The 19,489-nt window shown below is 42.8% G+C and overlaps 1 protein-coding gene across 4 annotated transcripts in view; it reads right to left on the bottom strand.

The window, feature by feature from the left end:
- SPAST (spastin) overlaps positions 1-19,489 on the bottom strand; it is a 465,871-nt gene that overhangs the window by 407,434 nt on the left and 38,948 nt on the right. For 2 of the 4 annotated variants that reach the window (XM_069235003.1, XM_069235001.1), the window contains exon 2: positions 13,697-13,783. In XM_069235003.1, the coding sequence (XP_069091104.1) occupies positions 13,697-13,783 (87 nt within the window). The remainder of the gene's footprint in view (positions 1-13,696; positions 13,784-19,489) is intronic. The other 2 variants (XM_069235002.1, XM_069235004.1) reach the window with 1 other exon arrangement.

Below are 19,489 nucleotides of genomic sequence, written 5' to 3'. Positions count from 1 at the left end.
GTGCAATCAACCACACCACAGCTGCCTCTCCTGGCATACAGGGTCACTACTAAAGCAGTCACCATTTTTAGTGTGCTTGAAATAAACACTTAAATGGTGGCCCCCTCTGTTATACGGGGGATCACTACAACAATACAGTACGATTTACTCCACGACAGCCCTCTTCTGCCATACGGGAGGCACCAAATCAATCCTGTACTTATGTAACAACTCAATTTGTGCACAGCCGTACCCTAACAACTGGCTCAGCGAGTCCTATCACTACAGCTCCTCATTGGGCTTCACTCCCTCCAATTGTCTCCTTTTGGTCCCACTAGTCCTGACATACAGACAGGGTGTGGTGCTCCAGGACAGGTGGTCTTGGTTTCCAGGGGTGATGTCCCAGAATCAGCAGGGAGACCAGAAGGCCTTGGCTCTGAGCCCTGGTCAGAGGTAGAAGTCTTGCAGAGCTTCCCCCTTCTTACACAGCCCGCCTGGTTGCTTAGCAGATGACTATTTTCGGGGTCTCAACCTCTCCTTCTTATAGTCGGTTTCCAGACATCAAATGTAATGAAGGGTCTGAATCTTTGAAGTTTCCTGATGTGGTCCTGCTTCGTTTGAAGTGTACACTTTCCTCTCTCTTCTTCCTCTTGAAAGGGTGTCTGAAAAGAAAGACTCCAAACCTGATAGTCCCACAACCCAGGCCATGGGAGTGACTAGAGTTCACATCTGCATGTCAGTCACAGTGATATGTGCATCAAAAGGATTCTTCTGGGCTTCTAGTCCCACTCTTCACGATGCCAGCATCAGCCCATCTCCCTCCTCAGATGTGTCCCCTTCCTTACAATCTCTCACTGAATCAAAAAGCAACCATTTGAAATGTAAAGGGTGACTATCTTTCTCCCTTCATCCAGCATGTCCCATCAAGTTAACAGAAATGCAGCAATCCACACATCTATTGAGGGGATTTTTATTGGGGGGGGGTATTCCTCTACTCAGCTTCTAAATGAACCCAGGGTCCTCCATGTAATGTACCACGACAGGTGCATTAGTACTTAGTGTACATTCTCAGCACATATACTGTTCAGAACTGTCACCTCAATGTATTGTGCTACCACAGATGCACATACATTCAGCACACATATTCCACCTGCATGCACTGTTCAGTACTGTATTCCTTCTGTACTGTACCAGGGTATGCTTCTGGCACACAATCTGCCAGCAAACAATCACCATGTGTGCACTGCACAACCCTTCATCTACTGTACTTCTCACATGCACATATACCCAGCACGTTTTTCATTGTGCACGCATTGCACAGCACTACATCACTCATGTAGTGCAATTCTTTCAGGCATACGTGCTCTAACCATTCATGCATCACACAGTACTATAACCTTCCTGGGCACACATACATCCAGCAGTCACTAATCCTGCACTGCTCTGCGCAGCACTCAACATTTACCTGATGTAGGCCAAGGGGTGAGTTCAATACACAGTAGTGGAACTTTTATGAGTTGTAGGCCTCACTCCAGTGCACAAAGTGTAAAAAGTGAGGAGTTCATTGTTCATGATCATTACCTGTATGCTGCCATCACTGCGCTCAACGCTTGGTAAAGGTGGTAGCCTTCCATCAGTTTGATAGTAGTGTTTTGGGCACTCCTCCTGGTCCAAAAAGACTGCAATCTGTGAGGCAGGCCTATGTCATGGGGCACACAACTTATGATCCGTATTTGCCTATTGTAAGGAAATGCCTCTTTTTGTAGTTTGACTTAGCCATTCACTCCAATGACAATGCCACCCTGTCCCATAACACTATACATAAACCTCCCCTAAGGAAAGTCTGTGGAGTCTTGTGGCAGGGAGCCGTATTTTGTTAAGTAAGACTTTTTTTTATATGTCTTTACAGCAACACTTCCAAATTGTTTTTTGTTGTGGCTAAAGTTAGTAGCTCCATTGGCTAATACAGGGTACCAGCTTGGCATTCCAACTCTGTTCATTATTGATATCCACCAGGCTATCTACTAACAGCATAAATGATGGAGGCCAAAGTAGAGAAACAATATTGCCAGTGTTGATAAAAGAAGGAATTTGTCAAGTGGTAATGAATCTGGCACTTGTCAAATGAGCAGTTGGTTGTAGAATCATACTGTTTCCAGAACTAAATTTGGCTATAGACTTGCTTAGGAAAAAGATGAAACGTGCGCACAAGGATCTAAGGCAGGTCAGGGATCAAGCTACTATCCTATATCATGCTCATTTTTGGGTGGTGAAAGGAAATAAGACTTTTCTATCTAGCCACGTCGAGGTGGCAACTACATTTGTTGAGAACAACAAACGGAATAATGGATGGTGGAAGGAGCTCATCTGTTATGTATATATATTTAAAAGACTAGCTGCTATGGTAATTGTTGTCATTCTGCTCTGGGGAGAATAACAATGGTTATTTATCTCTTTTCTAGAATGGATAAGATCACACAGCTTTAATTCTGAAAGAGACTAACCCTAAAGGGGTTTAATAAGTTGACACTTCACTCCCTCCCTCTTTTAAGAGGTTTATATTTTAAGGCTTCTTTTGCAATACTTTTATTTCAGTTACTTAAGGGCTTTACTGTTCCAGGGGTGTGGAATTCCACATCCAGAACATATAGTTTGGTGTCAAGGACAACAAGTGTACATGTTTATTTTGTCCTTGGGACAAGTAAACCTAACCTGCTGAAGCACAAACCCTTTGGCTGGCAGTTTAGGCCTCAGCCCGAAGTCACACGAAGCAACCAAGCTGACAAGCTGCTCTAGATGAACATGTAGCCACAGCTCCTACACAGGCCCTTAGGTGAGGTGTATAGCTCGACCTTTTGCGGGTCCTGCCAGTGGATCACTTATCATTCCAACACATTTGGTGACACATGAGGACCACTGGATGGTTTTGCATATTTTTAATTTTGCTTCTTCTTTTGGGTTTGGAACACTTTTAAAGGCAGAGGTTTCATGTTAGATCCTGTAGAATGCCACTACACCTCTGTTGAGGGTTATAGGCAGAAACATGTCGCCCTTCGCTAAAATATGAACAGACAGGCTTACATTACTCCTGTTCTAACTCAGTTTTTAATCTTGGCCCAGAGATGCACCAATAAAAGCATAACCATACCCTGTAGTCAGTTTCAATTTACATTTTTGTTCTTGGTTTGCATTATACTCTGCCCTCTTACCACACCCTGCTCATCATTTTAGGCTGACTATTCTTCTAAAACATCCATAGACCTCCTCCCTCTTAGGAGAAGGGGTTGTTTCCCACACCATGATTAGTCATCACAGTGCAAGGAGGTTCAACATGATAAAGCATGCCACCACTGGGTGGGTGAGGGAATTCGTCCTTTAAAAAGGCTGCTTTTATTGTAGCTAAGCCACCCAGTTTGCTCTTTTCTGTTTTTCTCCAGTTTGGACTGCTCGTGTCATAGACCTGGGGGTTTCATAGTGGAACATGGCAGTTTACAGCACAGCATTACGGATCAGGGAAGGGCACTGTCTGCAGTTAAGGTAATATTTGTGTCCATGTTAGTGCAGTTCGTACTCGTATTTATGGTTCATTAATGCAAAGCCTTTATTTTGGGGGTGAGAGCTCTAAGGAAATGTTGTAAGCTAGAACTGCACTACCAACAGTGGTTCCCGTATAAAAATGTTTAAACATGTATGTAATATGTATAGTGCTCCCAGAATGCACGCGGTTTAGAGGCATATATTTGCAGAAGCTTGAAAGCAAGAATGATGATCCTTTATTTTCAAAATAAAATGTTCACAAAAAATCCAATTAGAAAAAAATAAGTTTACTAAACTACCGTGAAAATGTATATACCATTTCTAGCAAGATGTTTTGATGGATGCTAGTATTTCCATAAAATGTATATAATGGAATAATCTCTGTAACCAGTGTCAACAATATTATGGGGAACATGAAAATAAACAAGCATTGGCAAAGCCAATAGGTTTAATATTGGTGTTCAGCCTCTTGGTCTTGTCAATGTGTGTCTTGTTTTGACATGGCTTTTGTATAACTTTATTGTTGTGGGAGCTGGTGGGCTCTCCAACTGGCAAAAAAGCAAAACTATTTATTGCCAAAAAGCAAAAATACCTTTTAGTCTAAAGGAGCACACATTACCATGGTAGCCCCTGGCACTGAACAAACATATTGCATGTTGATATGCTTCTTGATAAAGAGCAGAATGCTGTTAGTCACAGTGAAGCCAGCCAATTGTGGGAAAAGAGGGAGAGAGGGAGAGAGAGGGAGAGAGACAGAGAGAGGGAGAGAATTTACTAAAAACAAGAGTTCTTGGTTAACATCAGACCTAATTAGGGACCCAATTCTTAATGAAAGCCACAAAAGTGCACCTATGGTATATGTCCTTGCATTAGTGCAGCTTGACGGCTTTCATGAATTCACAAGAACTTTCAGAACTAGTCCAAGCTTACATTTTGTTTTCCTGTTTGAGTAATAGAGCCCTGAACAAAGAATTCAGTGCAAATGCCCACTAACCAGTACAGCATCCATGGCATCAAAAGCAATTGTCAGGAGGTTTGTGACGCCCTCTGGTTTGAATGTGATCGACCGCGATCTCTCTAGAGTTTGAGCACACTACAATTAGACTTACATATCCCTACTTTATCCAGCAAAAGCATTACTTATCAAGAACCATTTAAAAAAGAGAGACAGGCACAGGTCTCAATGACAGGCATTCCTCAAGGGGAGGCTGCAAAACTAAATGAGGACATTTCCCCTACTGAGGTCATCATGGCATTAATCGCATTCAAACTTGCAAGGCACCTGGACATGATGGATATACCTCAGAGTTTTATAAAAACCTTTGGGCCCTTGTTTGCCCCTATTTTGGCGTGCCTTTACAACTTGTTCAGCTCCTCCGGTGCCCTTACGGACACCATGCAATGGTAACAGTGCTCCCAAAACCCAGTGAAAACCCGGCACAGCGCTCCTTTTATTGTCCTATTTCTCTATTTAGTGTAGATGCCAAAATCTTTACGGAAATTCTGGCTCAGTGTTCCCCCCCATGTATGCAAGGCCTAGCAGATCACGACCAGACAGGGTTGATACCAGAACAAAGCTGTAGTGACAGTACGAAACGCATTTGTCGTTTGCTGGCTAAGACACAGCGTTCCCTATCCCAGCTTCTCTACTCTCCATTGATGCAGAGAAGGCCTTTGATAATACCTGTGCTTGGCATTGGAGAGGTTTGGCACTGGTCCATAATTTCAACAGTGGATTCAATCTAGTTATGCCTCCCCCAAGGCGATGGTGCGAGTTAATGGACATCTGTTTCAGCCTTTCCCCATCTCTAGGGGTTGTCTCTTATCTCTCCTACTATTCGGCCTACCTTTGGAGCCTTTTACAGAATGGGTACAAAGCAATCAAGACATCACAGGCATACCCATGGGTAGCAGGGAACATAAGGCTACATTGAATGCACACGATGTCTTGTTGGTCCTCTTTAACCCATATACTTTGCTAACAGCAGTGACGCAAGAACTGACTGCCTTCAGCTTGGCATCGGGCTTAAAAAAAAAAAACTTGCAGAAGTCCTTTGCGCTGGACCTCACCATGTCAAAGGCAGACCAAGCACTACTTGAAGGTCACTTCCCATTTGCCTAGGCCCAACAAGGGATAGGATACGTGGGCATACCGTTTCACTGCACACCCAGACATGCCGCTGGACATAATTATGCTGCACTTTTGGCGACTACTAGTTCAGACCTTTCCAGGTGGAAGCGGCAGGGCTCACGTGGGTGGGGCAACTGGCTGATGTTAAGATGACCTTACCACCCAAGATTCTTTATGTAATGCAGACGCTATCACTGCAACCACCCCCACATATACTAGACAAATTACAACACCTAGTTGAGGACTTTATTTGGAAAGGGAAAAGGGCATGTATGGCGAAAAAACAGGCATGTTTGTCCCAGTCGGACGGTGGCCTGGGCATCTCTCGCCTCTTACATTATTATCAGGCAGAGCAGCTGCGTTACATGGTAGAATGGTCTAAACCTAGCACTAAAAAGCATTGTTGGTTTCATATTTGGAAGGCGCCCTGGCTTCTGAAACAGCACCGACCAGCAGGGGTTTAACTCACTTGTACTCCACGTTACCATGGGAGTCTGGGACAGGGTACAAGTCAGACAGAAATTGTCCACCCATATCTCACTGCAGACGCCTATCAGAGAATCCAGACCCCACTCCACCGCGCATTACGGGGCTCCTTGTTCATACAAAGGCACAAAGCCAACTGCAAGAGGGTGGGCGACCTATTTTATACGGAGGGCCTTATTGATTTACCCCAAATCCAACTTGAGCATGGGCTACCAGCCTCCGCTTACTGGCAATACACCACTATACGGCCCTGGGTATCTAGCCCCTTGGTCAGTTCGGATGAGAAATGGCCTCTGATCCCGCTCCTCAGATAAATGCATCCTTTCTGATATCTACTCCTTCCAAAACACGGTCCAAGACCCCTTTCCATCACTGGTACAGCAGAGTTGGGAGGAGGAACGTGAACGCACCTTCACCACAAAAAAGTGGCAAGACATTTTACATTGAGCCTCGGTCCGCAGTACAGCTAGCAAAGAAATGTTCCTTAAAAATCACACACTAGTGGTATTATAACCCGTCCAGAATAGCCCAATAGAAGAGGGGCAGCAACTAGGTTGGTACACTTACCAACCTCCTCTGGCACTGCCCCCAGATAAAAACCTTCTGGACCAAGGTCTTGATGGTGGTTGACGACATATGGGACACTGACTTTTCTTAGTTTCCTAGCTTTATCTTGCTAGGCCTACCAAAGTCCTCGACATACCCTCTGAAATCTGCAAATGGTCGCACTATCACACTGCTATTAGGAAGCGGCCTAACAACTATCCAGAACACAGCTGCACGCCTCATCCTTAGCCTCCACCGCCACGAACGAATCTCACCACAACTCAAAACCCTTCACTGGCTCCCCATAGACAAGAGAATCACTTTCAAGATCCTCATCCACGCACACAAATCCCTCCACAACACCGGCCCGACCTACCTCAACAAAAGAGTGAACTTCCACACTCCCACCCGCAACCTCCGAACAGCCGATCTCGCACTAGCTACAGTCCCCCGCATCCAACAAACCACCACAGGAGGCAGGGCCTTCTCTTACCTTCCCCCACAACCTGGAACTCCCTCCCCACCAACCTCTGCAAAACCAAAGACCTCCTACCCTTCAGAAAAAGCCTCAAAACATGGTTGTTTGAACAGTAACCTCCCCCCCCACGCCCCACCCCACAAGCGCCTTGAGATCCTCATGGGTGAGTAGCGCGCTCTATAAAATATTTTGATTGATTGATTGATTCACATGCTGTGCATAGACTAAAAAGCAGTTCTCCTCCCAACTAAGCGGTGGTTAGCTCGTAGGAGTTGAAGTAGTTTGAAATAGTGTTTTTAGCACTGCTTGACCAACATTGGCTTGTTGTCTACATAGCACATCCACACAGTAAAGTTTAGTGAATGTGTGTGGTGTGGACCATGTGGCTGCCTTGCATATCTGCCACTGGTATATTTCCTAAGAATGCCATGGAGGCACCCTTTTTTCTAGAGGAATGTGCTTTTAGAGTTAATAATAGCTTGCCTTTTTGCTTTGAGGTAGCATGTTTGAATGTTACCTAATCCTTGTTTTGAAATGGGATTACCTTTACGAGGTTGTTGGAAACCAACAAAAAAGTTTTCTTAAAGTCCTTTGTTCTGTCTCCATAATACATTAGAGCTTTTTCGAGATCAAGAGTGCGGAGAGCTCTTTCAGCAGTAGAGTCTGGCTGTGGAAAGAAGACTGGCAACTCCACTGACTGATTAATGTGAAAAGGTGAAACCACTTTAGGCAAAAAGGTTGGATTTGTCCTAAGTACTACTTTGTGTTTGTGCACCTGGAAGAATGGTTTCTCTGGAGTAAATGCCTGAATTTCACTTACCATTCTCAAGGAAGTAATTGCTACCAAGAAAGCAACCTTCCATGTTTGAAACTGAATAGAGTAAGAGTCCATGGGTTCGAATGGGGGATGCATAGGTCTTGTGAGCACAATATTAAGAGTCCATGCAAGAGCTGGTGGAACTCTAGGTGGAATAATGCGTTTAAGCCCTTCCATAAATGCTTTTATAACAGGAACTCTAAACAGAGAGGTATGTTGTCTGTTTTGTAGGTAGGTTGATATCGCTGTTAAATTAATTTGAATACAGGAATAGGCAAGATTTGCTTTTTGTAAGTAAAGCAAATAACACACAATATCCTGAATTGATGCTTTAAGCGGATTGATATTTTTAGGTTGACAGTAGTATACAAAATGTTTCCATTTATTTGCGTAGCACGGTCTGGTTTTTGGTTTATGTGCTTGTTTTAGAATGTCCATACATTCTAATGGAAGCTGTAAGTATCCAAATTCTATGACCTCAGGAGCCAAATCGCCAAGTTGAGCACACTGGGATGCCTGATTTAACCCCTGTTCTGAGTTAACAGGTCTGGTCTGTTTGGAAGCTTGTGATGTGGTACTAATGACAGATCTAGCAGTGTTGTGTACCAGTGTTGACGTGCCCATGTGGGAGCTATGAGTATCATGGTAAGGGAAGTGTGATGCATTTTGTTGACTGGAAATGCAATTAACGGGAAAGGGGGAAAAAACATAAGCAAATATCCCTGACCAGTTGATCCACAGAGCACTGACCTTGGACTGTGGGTATGGGTATCTGGATGCAAAGCTTTGGCATTTTGCATTTTCGCCCATTGCGAAGAGGTCTATGTTTGGTGTTCCCCACATTTGAAAGTAATACTGAATTACTTGTGGGTGAATCTCCCATTTGTGTATTTGTTGCTGCGTCCTGCTTAGAAGGTCCGCTAGCTGGTTGTGTATCCCTGGGATGTATTCCGCTGACAGGTGAATGTGATTGTGAATTGTCCATTTCCATATTGTTTGAACTAGAAGGGATAACTGGGATGAGTGTGTCCCCCCGTTTTTTCAGATAATACACTGTTGTCATGTTATCTGTTCTTATTTAGACTATTTTGTGTATGAGCTGTAGTTGAAATGCCTTGATGGCTAAGAACACTACTAATAATTCCAAGTGGTTTATGTGATAAGTTTGTTCGATTGAGTCTCATTCCCCTTGTATCGTTGGATTGTTGAGATGGGCTCCCCAACCTGTCACTGACGCATCTGTTGTGATTATGGTCTGTGGCACAGGGTCTTGAAATGGCGGCCCCTTTACTAAGTTGTTGTGATTCCACCATTGCAGAGATTTGTAAGTTTGGTGGTCTAACAACACTAGATCCTGTAGCTGACCATATGCCGGAGACCATTGTTGAGACACTGATGCAGGGGTCTCATGTTTAGACGTGCATTTAGTACTATCACTATGCATGATGCCATCATTCCCAATAGTTTCATGACAAATCTTACTGTGTAGCTTTGATTGGCCTGCATTCGGGATATGAGGGAGTGAAAGGCTTGTATCTATTGTGGATTTGGGTATGCTAATGCTGATTGAGTATTCAGAATTGCGCCTAGATAAGGTTGAATTTGTGCTGGCTGAAGATGAGATTTCTGGTAATTGATTGTAAACCCTAATGTGTGTAGGGTATCTATTGTGTATTGTGTGTGTGGTTAGCATTTTAGAACGGTGCTGGATTTTATTAACCAATCATCTAGATAAGGGAAGATATGTATGTGATGTCTTCTGAAGTATGCTGCTGCTACAGCTCAGCATTTTTTGAACACTCTTGGTGCTGCTGTTACCCCCAAAGGTTAGTGCCTTGAATTGGTAGTGACTGCCTGCAATTACAAATCTTAGATATTTGCGGTGAGCTGGGTGTATGGGAATGTGGAAATAAGCGTCTTTTAGACCCAACGCGGTCATGTAATCCTGGTTTTGTAGTAAGGGAATTACATCCTGCAGAGTGACCACGTGAAAATGTTCTGACAGGATATATAGATTTAGAGGCCTGAGATCGAGAATGGGTCTGAGAGTACTATCCTACTTTGGTATAAGGAAGTATACTCCTGTTTTTTGTTGTGAGATGGGAACTATTTCTATTGCCTCTGAGTAATAGAGATTGTACCTCTTGTTTTAGTAGAATAGATTGTTCTGTAGAGAGTCTGTGAGAACGAGGTGGAATATTTGGTAGAGCGGAGTTGAGCTCTAAGCAATAACCATTGCGAATAATTGAGTACCAATTCATCTGTGGTGATGTTTTGCCAGTGAGAATGGAATTGTTGCAGTGTTCCTCCCACAGGAGACGTATGGGATGTTTGGGAAGTCATTGTTTAGTGGGTGTGGAAGCACATTTGAGGCTGCACATTTACCTCTGGCTCTGAACTTTTGACCTGTGTAAGAGCCTCTGAATGACCCCCTTGGGTAATACTGCTGTCCTTGCTCTGGATGGGAGGTGGAAGACTCTGCAGTTTGGGTTTTAAAACCTCCCCTAAATTGTGTTTTCCGAAAGGAGCCCCAAAATAGCGTGGTATAAAGGGCTCCCATGGCTTTTGCTGAGTCAGAGCCTTTCTTGAGGTTTTCTAAGGTTGTGTAAACCTCAGGTCCGAGAAGTTGCTGTCTGTTAAACCGCATATTCAGAACTGCATGTTTTATCTCTGGCTTAAAACCTGAGGACCTCAACCATGCATGTCGTCTAATCATGATGCTGGTATTAATTCCTCTAGCTGCAGTATCAGCTGCATCTAGAGCAGACCTAATTTGGTTATTTGTTATGGCTTGACCTTCTTCCACAATTTGCTGCGCCCGCTTTTAGTGTTCTTTGGGTAGGTATTGCAAGAATTCTTGCATCTTGTCCCAGTGTGCCCTGTCATACCTTGCTAACAAGGCCTGAGAATTTGTAATTCGCAATTGTTTGGCTGCTTGTGCTACCACCCTTTTCTCTGCAGTATCAAATTTATGGCTTCCTTTGTCAGGGTGTGGGGTATCCCCAGAAGACTGACTATTGGCGCGCTTCCTGGTTGCACTAACCACAATAGAATCTGGTGGTAATTGTTGTGTGATGTAAATTGGGTCTGTTGGTGCGGGCTTATATTTTTTTGTCAATCCTCGGTGTTAGAGCACTAGCTTTAATTGGTTCTTTGAATATTTCTTCTGCATGCTTAAGCATACCAGGAAGCATTGGTAAACACTGGTATTGCTTAGGAGTTGAGGATAAGGTTTTAAAAAGGAAATCCTCCTCTAAAGGTTCTGCATGCATTTTGACTCCATGGTATGCAGCTGCCCTGGATATAACCAAGTTATATGCTGTACTATCCTATGGTGGAGATAGTCTTGTAGGGTACAGATCCGGATCGTTAGATGGGATAGAATCGAATCATACATGCCCCATGGGTCTACAGTGTAACTGGAATCACCCCTTTCTTCTTCTTGCGAGTATTCTCCTTTGCTTGCTGTCCATAATGCCGTCCGATTCCTCCATTTGATTTTCAGAGGTATGTTTCTGTGCCCTTAGAGGAATGTTCAGTAAATGTTTTGGGAACCTGTCTCATTTGAGCCGAAAGCCCTGTCTCCTCTGTATACAATGTCTTTTTCAGCTCAAAAGTTGGACGGAGATATTTCGGGTCCGAAGCTGAGCGTAATCTTTTCGGATCCAATGATGTTGTTCGTCGACTCAGTTCAGAGGTTGAGGCTTGTATTTTTCGGCTCGCACCCAACACCGAAACAGGCGTGGTAACCTGTTAATGGAGTGTTTTGGCCTTTTTCGGCGTCGAACCCAAGGGTCAGCCGATGATTAATTTTTTCTGGGTGGAACCATGGCTTGATAGCAGTGATGCACCCAAGGCCTTGCCTGATTTTTAAAAAGCTGGTGTTGGGGCAGGTGTACTTACGTACTACGCCACTATTGGCTGGCTGTCGTCATCTGAACCCTGCTTGGAGATGGAGTCTGGGCTCGAAACTGCAGTTTGTGCCTGCTCCTCGAGGGCGTCAGTGGTGGACTCTGTATGTTTGGACGCCATCTCCAGTCTTCGTGCCCTTCGATTGAGTAAGGTTTTCTTCGATCGAAAAGACTGATGCGCCTCAAAGGTTTTTTCTTGATGTTCCGGAGAAAGACAGATTACAGACCAAGTACTGGTCGGTGTGAGGAAATTTTGCGTGGCACAAAGGACAGAATCGGAATGGGGTCTGATCCATTAGACTATGACGCAGTAGGGCCAACGAGGGCCTAAGTGGGTGAGAATGCCCGAAAGGGTGTTTCCTTGATCCCAACGGTACTATTGGATCGAATGCAGAAGAAACCGCGTTCGAAACAATACCGACGGTATGAGAAATGTTTGAGAGGATAGAGAATTTCCAAACCGACAGCGGAAAGAAAAGAATCTAACAAAGGAGTCGATGACAATGCGCACTATCACCGAGAGGGGGATTCACTTGATCCTGTGACTCAAAAAAACACTTCTTCGAAGAAAAACAACTTAGAGCACTCCGAGCCCAACACTAGATGGCGAGATATGCACGGCATGTGTATCTACAACCACACATATATACACATTTCTCCTACCTACACTGTTTGAGCACAGCTTAATAATCATAATCTGCCCTTCGGGTTTCCCCCCTGTGGGTACATCATCCCTCATACCTGGAGGAAGAAGCCTGTGGTCTAGATAGACACCATCCCCATGTGGATCAGGGGTCCATCTGTCTACGCAAGTAGCTGCAGTGAAGCAATCAGCATACAGTCATGGTCATCTGGCTGGAATCTCCCTCTAACGTGTCTAGGACAAAGGGGTGTTTTTATAACAAAACAGCTAACATTCTAAGAAATAGTCCCCACATACGAGTATGTGTTTCTGTGAATGTTGGAGACACAGCATACTACGTTTGTCGGCAACCCTATCTAACTGTAACCTTGGAGAAAGCAAAGTGAAATAAATGTCCTACTAAGAACGGGATGCTTTCCTTGGTGAAAGTACAATGAGATAAAGAAAATAAAACAGCACCGCAAATGTAGCTATTGCTAGAAAACTAAAGCAACGCTGGATAATTTTTAACAGGGTTAAAGTGCACAGCAGCAGGCCTAGTTAACTTAAAACGTGTCTAAAATATGGATAAAATAGCTATACAACAGGGCATGGACAAAATCTCAACGAGACTCGATTGAGTCCATAAAGTGTGGGAACTACTAGGTATGGTGAAATTAATGTCGGCCATGACGGCAATGCTACCGCAGTTTGGTAAGGTATGGGTGCCATGCTTACGCTACCTGTCCGATAAATTTAGGAAACCTACCTGCCCAAAATACCTATATGTTCTTCAACTGACAAAATGACAACCGTGCCCCCAATCGACCAAATACCCAACACGACATATCTTCTTGGCATTACCTCTTTTCACTTAGTAATCCACTCTACGGTGCTCAGACAGTCCACTTCAGTTACCCATTCAGTGACCCTTCCGGGCTAGGTTCACCTTCTTAAACTTCCCTCAATGTTTCCCATGTTCAAGTTTCTCAATTGTTTCCCACCAGCCAGTGGAAGTAGGTGGGTCGAATGTTGTACTCTTTGCTTAGACTTAATAAAATAAATTTAAACCATAAAAAGGTGAGACAGAAAATTTAATAATTGAGAAGTCTGAGAAATTGACTTTTGCAAAAGACATTAAAATGCACCCAATGTTGCAAAGCTAGGATGTGCAAAATATATGCCTTACCATTTCCTGTTATCACAATGGCTAATCCTTTTTCTAGTTCTTCAACTCCTTTTTTATACCACTCTACAGCTTGCTCCTTTTCACCTGCTGGAATGACAAATAAACTGTTGTCAGGTTGACATATAATTGTAGTTGCTTTAATAAGAAGTGAACAATAGGTAACAACATTTTAAGTCCTAGAGTGATTAGAAGAACACATTTTAAACAAGAATGCTGCTTAGTGTTCCACTCCTTGATACAACAACTACATGAGATTACATTAGATGGCACCTTGATCTGCTATATATTTATGACTTCCATCCTTTAATTTACCTCCACATAGAGCACAGATGGTTTATGTGGACAAACCAAGAGCTTCATCCCAAAATTAACTTACAATACTGGGGATAGGGATGGATGACTGAATCATTTAATTTTATAGAAATGTTCCTCAATGATCATGGATAAAACATCACTTGTATTAAAAGGTTGAAGTCACTACATTATAAACCAGCACAGCATGAAGTTATTTTTGCAATTTTTTCCATTTGTTTTGTAAAGAACTCTTCAAAATCTCTACTATGTTTAGGCCCTGGGCCTGACAAAGGCTGCAAGGGGGATCATGTAGATGTTGAACAGGGTGGGGCGGAGGTAGAATTCCTGGGGTACACAGCAGGTGATGCTCTTGGGTGCAGAAGGGAGGCAGTCGGATGTTTTGAGTTCGTCTTGATAGAAATGAGGTGATCCATTTGAGGGCATTTTCCTGTATGCAGAGGGAGTGAAGTCTGTCGAGGAGGGTGTGGTGGGAGACAGTGCCAAACGCGGAGGAGAGATCTAGGAGTATCAGGGTAGCTGCTTCTTCACTGTTGAGGAGAGCCCTTATGTCATCTGTGCAGTCTTTGTGCTATGGTTTTCTCGGAATCTGGATTAGGATGCGTCGGGGACTTGGTTGATTTCAAGGTAGTCGGTAAGCTGCTTGTTGGTGACCTTTTCTAGCACCTTCGTGGGGAAAGGAAGAAGGTCAATGGAGTTGGACAAAGGTTTTTTCATGAGGGATCTGAATTCTGCTTGTGTCCATTAATTTGGGAAGGTGGCTGTGAAGATGGACTTGTTGAGGATGTAGGCGAGTTCTGTACTGATGGGGTCAGAGCTTAGGTTGCAGAGATCACAGGCACCGGAGTGGCTGGATGTCATGATGACACAGTTGTTTGGGTCGTGAGAGGGGTCCAGGTGGTGAGAACTGGGTCAAGGGTTCTTGGTTGTCTGTGTTTGGTGGCACAGGGGGTTTGTGGGGGATTTGGTGGTCTAAGTTGTTGTAGACTGTGGTTATTTTGCTGTGAATATAGTCAGAGAGGGAGTCACAGAGTTTCCTGGAAGGGTGGATGGTGTTCTGAGGCAGGAGGGATGGCTTAGTCATTGACTATCTTGAAAAGTTCCTTGGTGTGTTTGGCCGCAGAGTTGTTACAGTTATTGGTGGCACTTTTCTTGGCTTCTTTGATGCGTTGGTGGTATTCGCGGAGGGCTTCCTTGTATGTGGCTTTGTTGGAAGGGTGTTTGGAGGCTCACCATTGTTTCTCGAGTTGGTAGCAACTGCGCTGGAGGTCCTCAGCTCTCGGGAGAACCAACTGACTCGTTTGAGGATTAGATGGTTTGGCTGGTTTAACAAGCGATTTTGTCAGCGCAGTTGGTGATCCAAATGGCAAAATTATGAACAGCCTGGGTGAGATCTGCTGAGGTTTCGGGCTGTGAGGTACAGAGGGATTGGGTCGATTGTGATTTGGCGATTTTTCTCCAGCTGCTGCGCGGGTGGATACAGTGCACTGAAATCGACAAGTGGGCTTTTATCTGTTTAATAACCTGGAATTTTTGACTATTTGCCATGCTTATAATTCCGGGGGTTAGCCTGGAATGTAAGATACAGGGGATTTAAAAATAGAAACATTAATAGAAGTTTAACAATGGCTGTTCACAGCAGGTTAGGTCTAGCAAGGAGGGGTTATGGAAACATTTCAGTTTTTACTAATATATACAGGCTGAAACTATCTATTTCTCCATCAGTATATTTTTTCAATTATGAAAAATATTTTTTGGGGTGTATATTTCATGATATTCATCATGAATGCCAAGCCAATACTACTTAGGAATGAAACATGTGCCAAAAAAGTGATGTTTGAATGACTGTACTACAATGCTACTGTTTTCACGTAAATGTATAGCTAATGAGCAATTTTTTGCAACAGTTTTTATAGGATTTTAGCTGGACAATAAGAAAAGAATAAGATAAAAAAAACATTGTTTTCAATTTGTTGGCATTTGACTAGAGCAAAGATTTTGTGACTACATAAGATATTATCACATGACCACAACAGTGACAACACTTTGTAGAATTATAGTACTGACCATCCAGGCTTTTTCACAATAATCGCCAGCCAAAATGTTGTATCCAGAACAATGATTACACAATACCTTGAAGATACTTATACATAGATAGATAAGTACAGATTTACTATTCTTAGCTTTATTTCCATGTACCTTGAAGATAAATTCACACACAGGCATTTATACATTCATGGAAAAAGGGAGGTTAAAGTGACATTATAGTTAAATGTACATTAAATATTTGTTTGTATCTTAAAAGGAAAAAACAAAAATTCACTAAAATAACTTAAGGTTAAAGGGACGATATAGTCAGGTGACAAATTTGAGTCAAAGCCTTCAGTTTTAAATATTAAAAACCACTGAAATTTGACAGTTACAATTCACTGTGCTAACTCTAGCTTTCAGGTTTACTGGCAACCTCGATTTTGGAAGGACCTCTGACTGCTTTTACCATACTCATTAACGATTGAAAGCAAGAACAAGTAGGTGTTTAGGCCCTGGCTCTATTATGAATAGGTCTCCTTCACGGAGAGGTCTGTTTTTTCTTTCCAAACCTTGATTTTGGTGGCACCAAGCAACATCAGCGACCTGCAAGAGCCAAAGTGGCACTCCATGGCTAAGATGAGCAAAAGCAAAGCTCTGGTACACAAAAAATTACAAAGTATTCCAGGGTATGATAGAATTAGGGCCACAGGATCATGTTGCGGAGTTATGAATACGACATTTCTAGGAACACAAAACAGATCCATTTGATGACTTCAGTTCCAAGAGGCACAGAAAAACACTATTTTACACCTCTGACAGCATCCTGCAGTACATGTCAAAAGCACAAACTATTATAAGGCATATCCGTGGGAACCTGGGCGTACCAATGTTAGAAAGGACAATCGTTCCCTTGGAGGAAGTAGACGCCTAACCTTCTTAAACTAAAACACATGGACAAAAATTTAATTGGGAACAGACAGTTAATTGTACTCACTGGATAAGCATTTCAATAATATGTGAAAGATGCATTGTATTATATTTCAAGTGTCCAACATAACGAATTAGGAAGGTGTATTGTGATAAATGCAGACAAATGTAAGCTGGTGCTATCCACAAAGCATATGTACAATAACAGGCTGATACACGTACATTTTCACAGCATGACTGAAGCTAGGATTACAGTGTGTAAATTATTAGCAGTCTACTAATTCAATTGTGAATGTTTCAACCCTACAGGAACGACTTTAACCACTGTTATCATTGGGACAAAAAAGTGGTAACCTATAAAGAGAAAGTAAATGACCCAAACTAATAAGCATTCTTGATGAATGTGATGTCTGACAGAAGAATGAGGATGAAGTCATATCAGTATTGAACAATTAATCGTAGTTGAATATGATTTTAAATATAGATCCACATTGAATCAGGACACTATAGAGTAGTATCTGAAAGGGATAACAAAAAAAAAATAACAAAAAAAATCTTGGTTATAGGAACTGAATACTGCTAAATGTTACTGCACCCTCGGGTGATAAGTGAGGCTTACAGCAAAGATTGCCCCTGGCCAAATGCCATACGAACTGTAGTTCTCAAAAGACCAAACACATGAAAGGACACAGGCCAAACAACAGAGTGGAAATGATGAATATATTAAACCACTGGGGCTAATAAGAATGAAAAGCTCTGTGCAATATTGAAAAAAGCAAAATGGAAAACAACGTGGACTCTGGCACTGAAAATTGAGTCCAAATGATCATTCAAAATACCAAATTGTTAGAAAAGTGCAAAGGAAACATCTTTTGACATAGGAAATAGTAAATGAATTGAGAATGGCAGAGTAAAAAGGTGTACTGCTTCAAAAGTATTTCAGTGATACTCGAGTAGCAATGACAATTTTCAAATTTGGTGTGCGTACCACTACATGACTCAAAGATGCATCACAGCCAGTTACTTACTGTGCATCGGGATGGTTAGAGCACATAAAAATACAAAGAGCATAATCCATATCTCTTCATAGGCGTGGAGTCACTGCCACGTGCATATTCTTTCAGAGAGGAAGAGGAAATTACTGATGGAGAAGAAGCTTGAATAGCCTGCTGGAATGGAGTTTGACGCAGTTTCTGATGGTGAAAGGACCTACGCCGAGGTATGGAAAACCTGAGGGGGGCATTAATTAATAGGAGGATCCTGAAGCATAAATGTACATAACCTTTTTTTTATCCCTCATTTTCTCACCCTTTGGTCTTTCCTTCCCTTCATATATGTGTGCGCACCGGCCTGCATGCAGCGATTCTAAAATGTTGAGGAATGTTAAGGAGCATTGGAGAAAGAATGAACAGTATCCTGTTAAGAGCAGACAAGCAAACATCTCAAGTTAGCTTGCTCATCGTCATTATATTGAGGTAAAACTGGCGACGAGGATGGGAATCCTGACTGTACCGTTCACCACAGAAACATCAATTGGTGCTACATCATTTGGAAGCACCAGCACGCTGGCCAAGCGACTTCACCCTCATCTGCCACTTCTCCTGTTTAGTAAAGCTCCTCACACAGTTGCTTCCTCTCGATCAACAGTGATTCCCAGACCTATACTATCTATCTGCTTGTGCTGTGTTGTGTTCCCTACTACAGCGAGCCCCCTGAGAGAAGCTACTACCTGGGATGGTGAGTGTGACTGCTCTATCTTCCCCCCCCCCCCCCCCCCCCAATTCAACCAAGGCTTTGCTTACTTACACACACACCAATACTATTGTCAATTGATTTTTAAACTTTTCTTCACATTAGACTAATTCTTTTCATCCCATCTGCTTATCTACTACACTTGGGCTAAAACTATATTTATTATGGCAGAAGGGATGAACGAGGTGGCCATGGCTTGTAGCTTTTTGGAGGTTCCTGGACCACCTGCTGAAAGTTGGTCCCAAAGGGTTAGGTGCTCTGAAAAACATTTGGCGGGAATTGATGGAACAAATTATAAGGAAGCAATTGATGATGTGCAGTTGCTTGGGTGTGGAAGGTAGAAAGTATCAGATCATACTGCGCCTGTTCAAAAAGAGGATTAGGACCAGAAATGGGAAGTCCTCACTGAGGCATAAAGTAGAATGAAAAACTATTTTGACACAACCAAGAGTGTGAAAACGGATGGATATAATTTCAATTACAGGTATCAAGCACCTGGCGAATATTCAATCTTACACTGCAACTAAATGCATGCTGGCCACAACATGTTCTTTTAGGGACATGGTTGAAATGTTTCAAGCCAAGGTGCTAATGCGTTGAAGGCACAAGACAAGCTTTGATGTAACAGATACACAAACTTTTAAAAGGTGATGTCAATCAGCAAAATCATTGACATGTCCACCAAGGGTGTGAAATTGTTAAATAAACCAGATATTCACCACACTGATGACAACCTCATTCCTAAGAAAACAGAAATGTCTAATAACACAT

This window comes from Pleurodeles waltl, chromosome 5, assembly GCF_031143425.1.
Source record: "Pleurodeles waltl isolate 20211129_DDA chromosome 5, aPleWal1.hap1.20221129, whole genome shotgun sequence".
NCBI classification, from domain to species: Eukaryota; Metazoa; Chordata; class Amphibia; order Caudata; family Salamandridae; genus Pleurodeles; species Pleurodeles waltl.
Note: the sequence above shows the minus strand (reverse complement) of the source record. Positions and strands in the feature narration are given on the sequence as shown.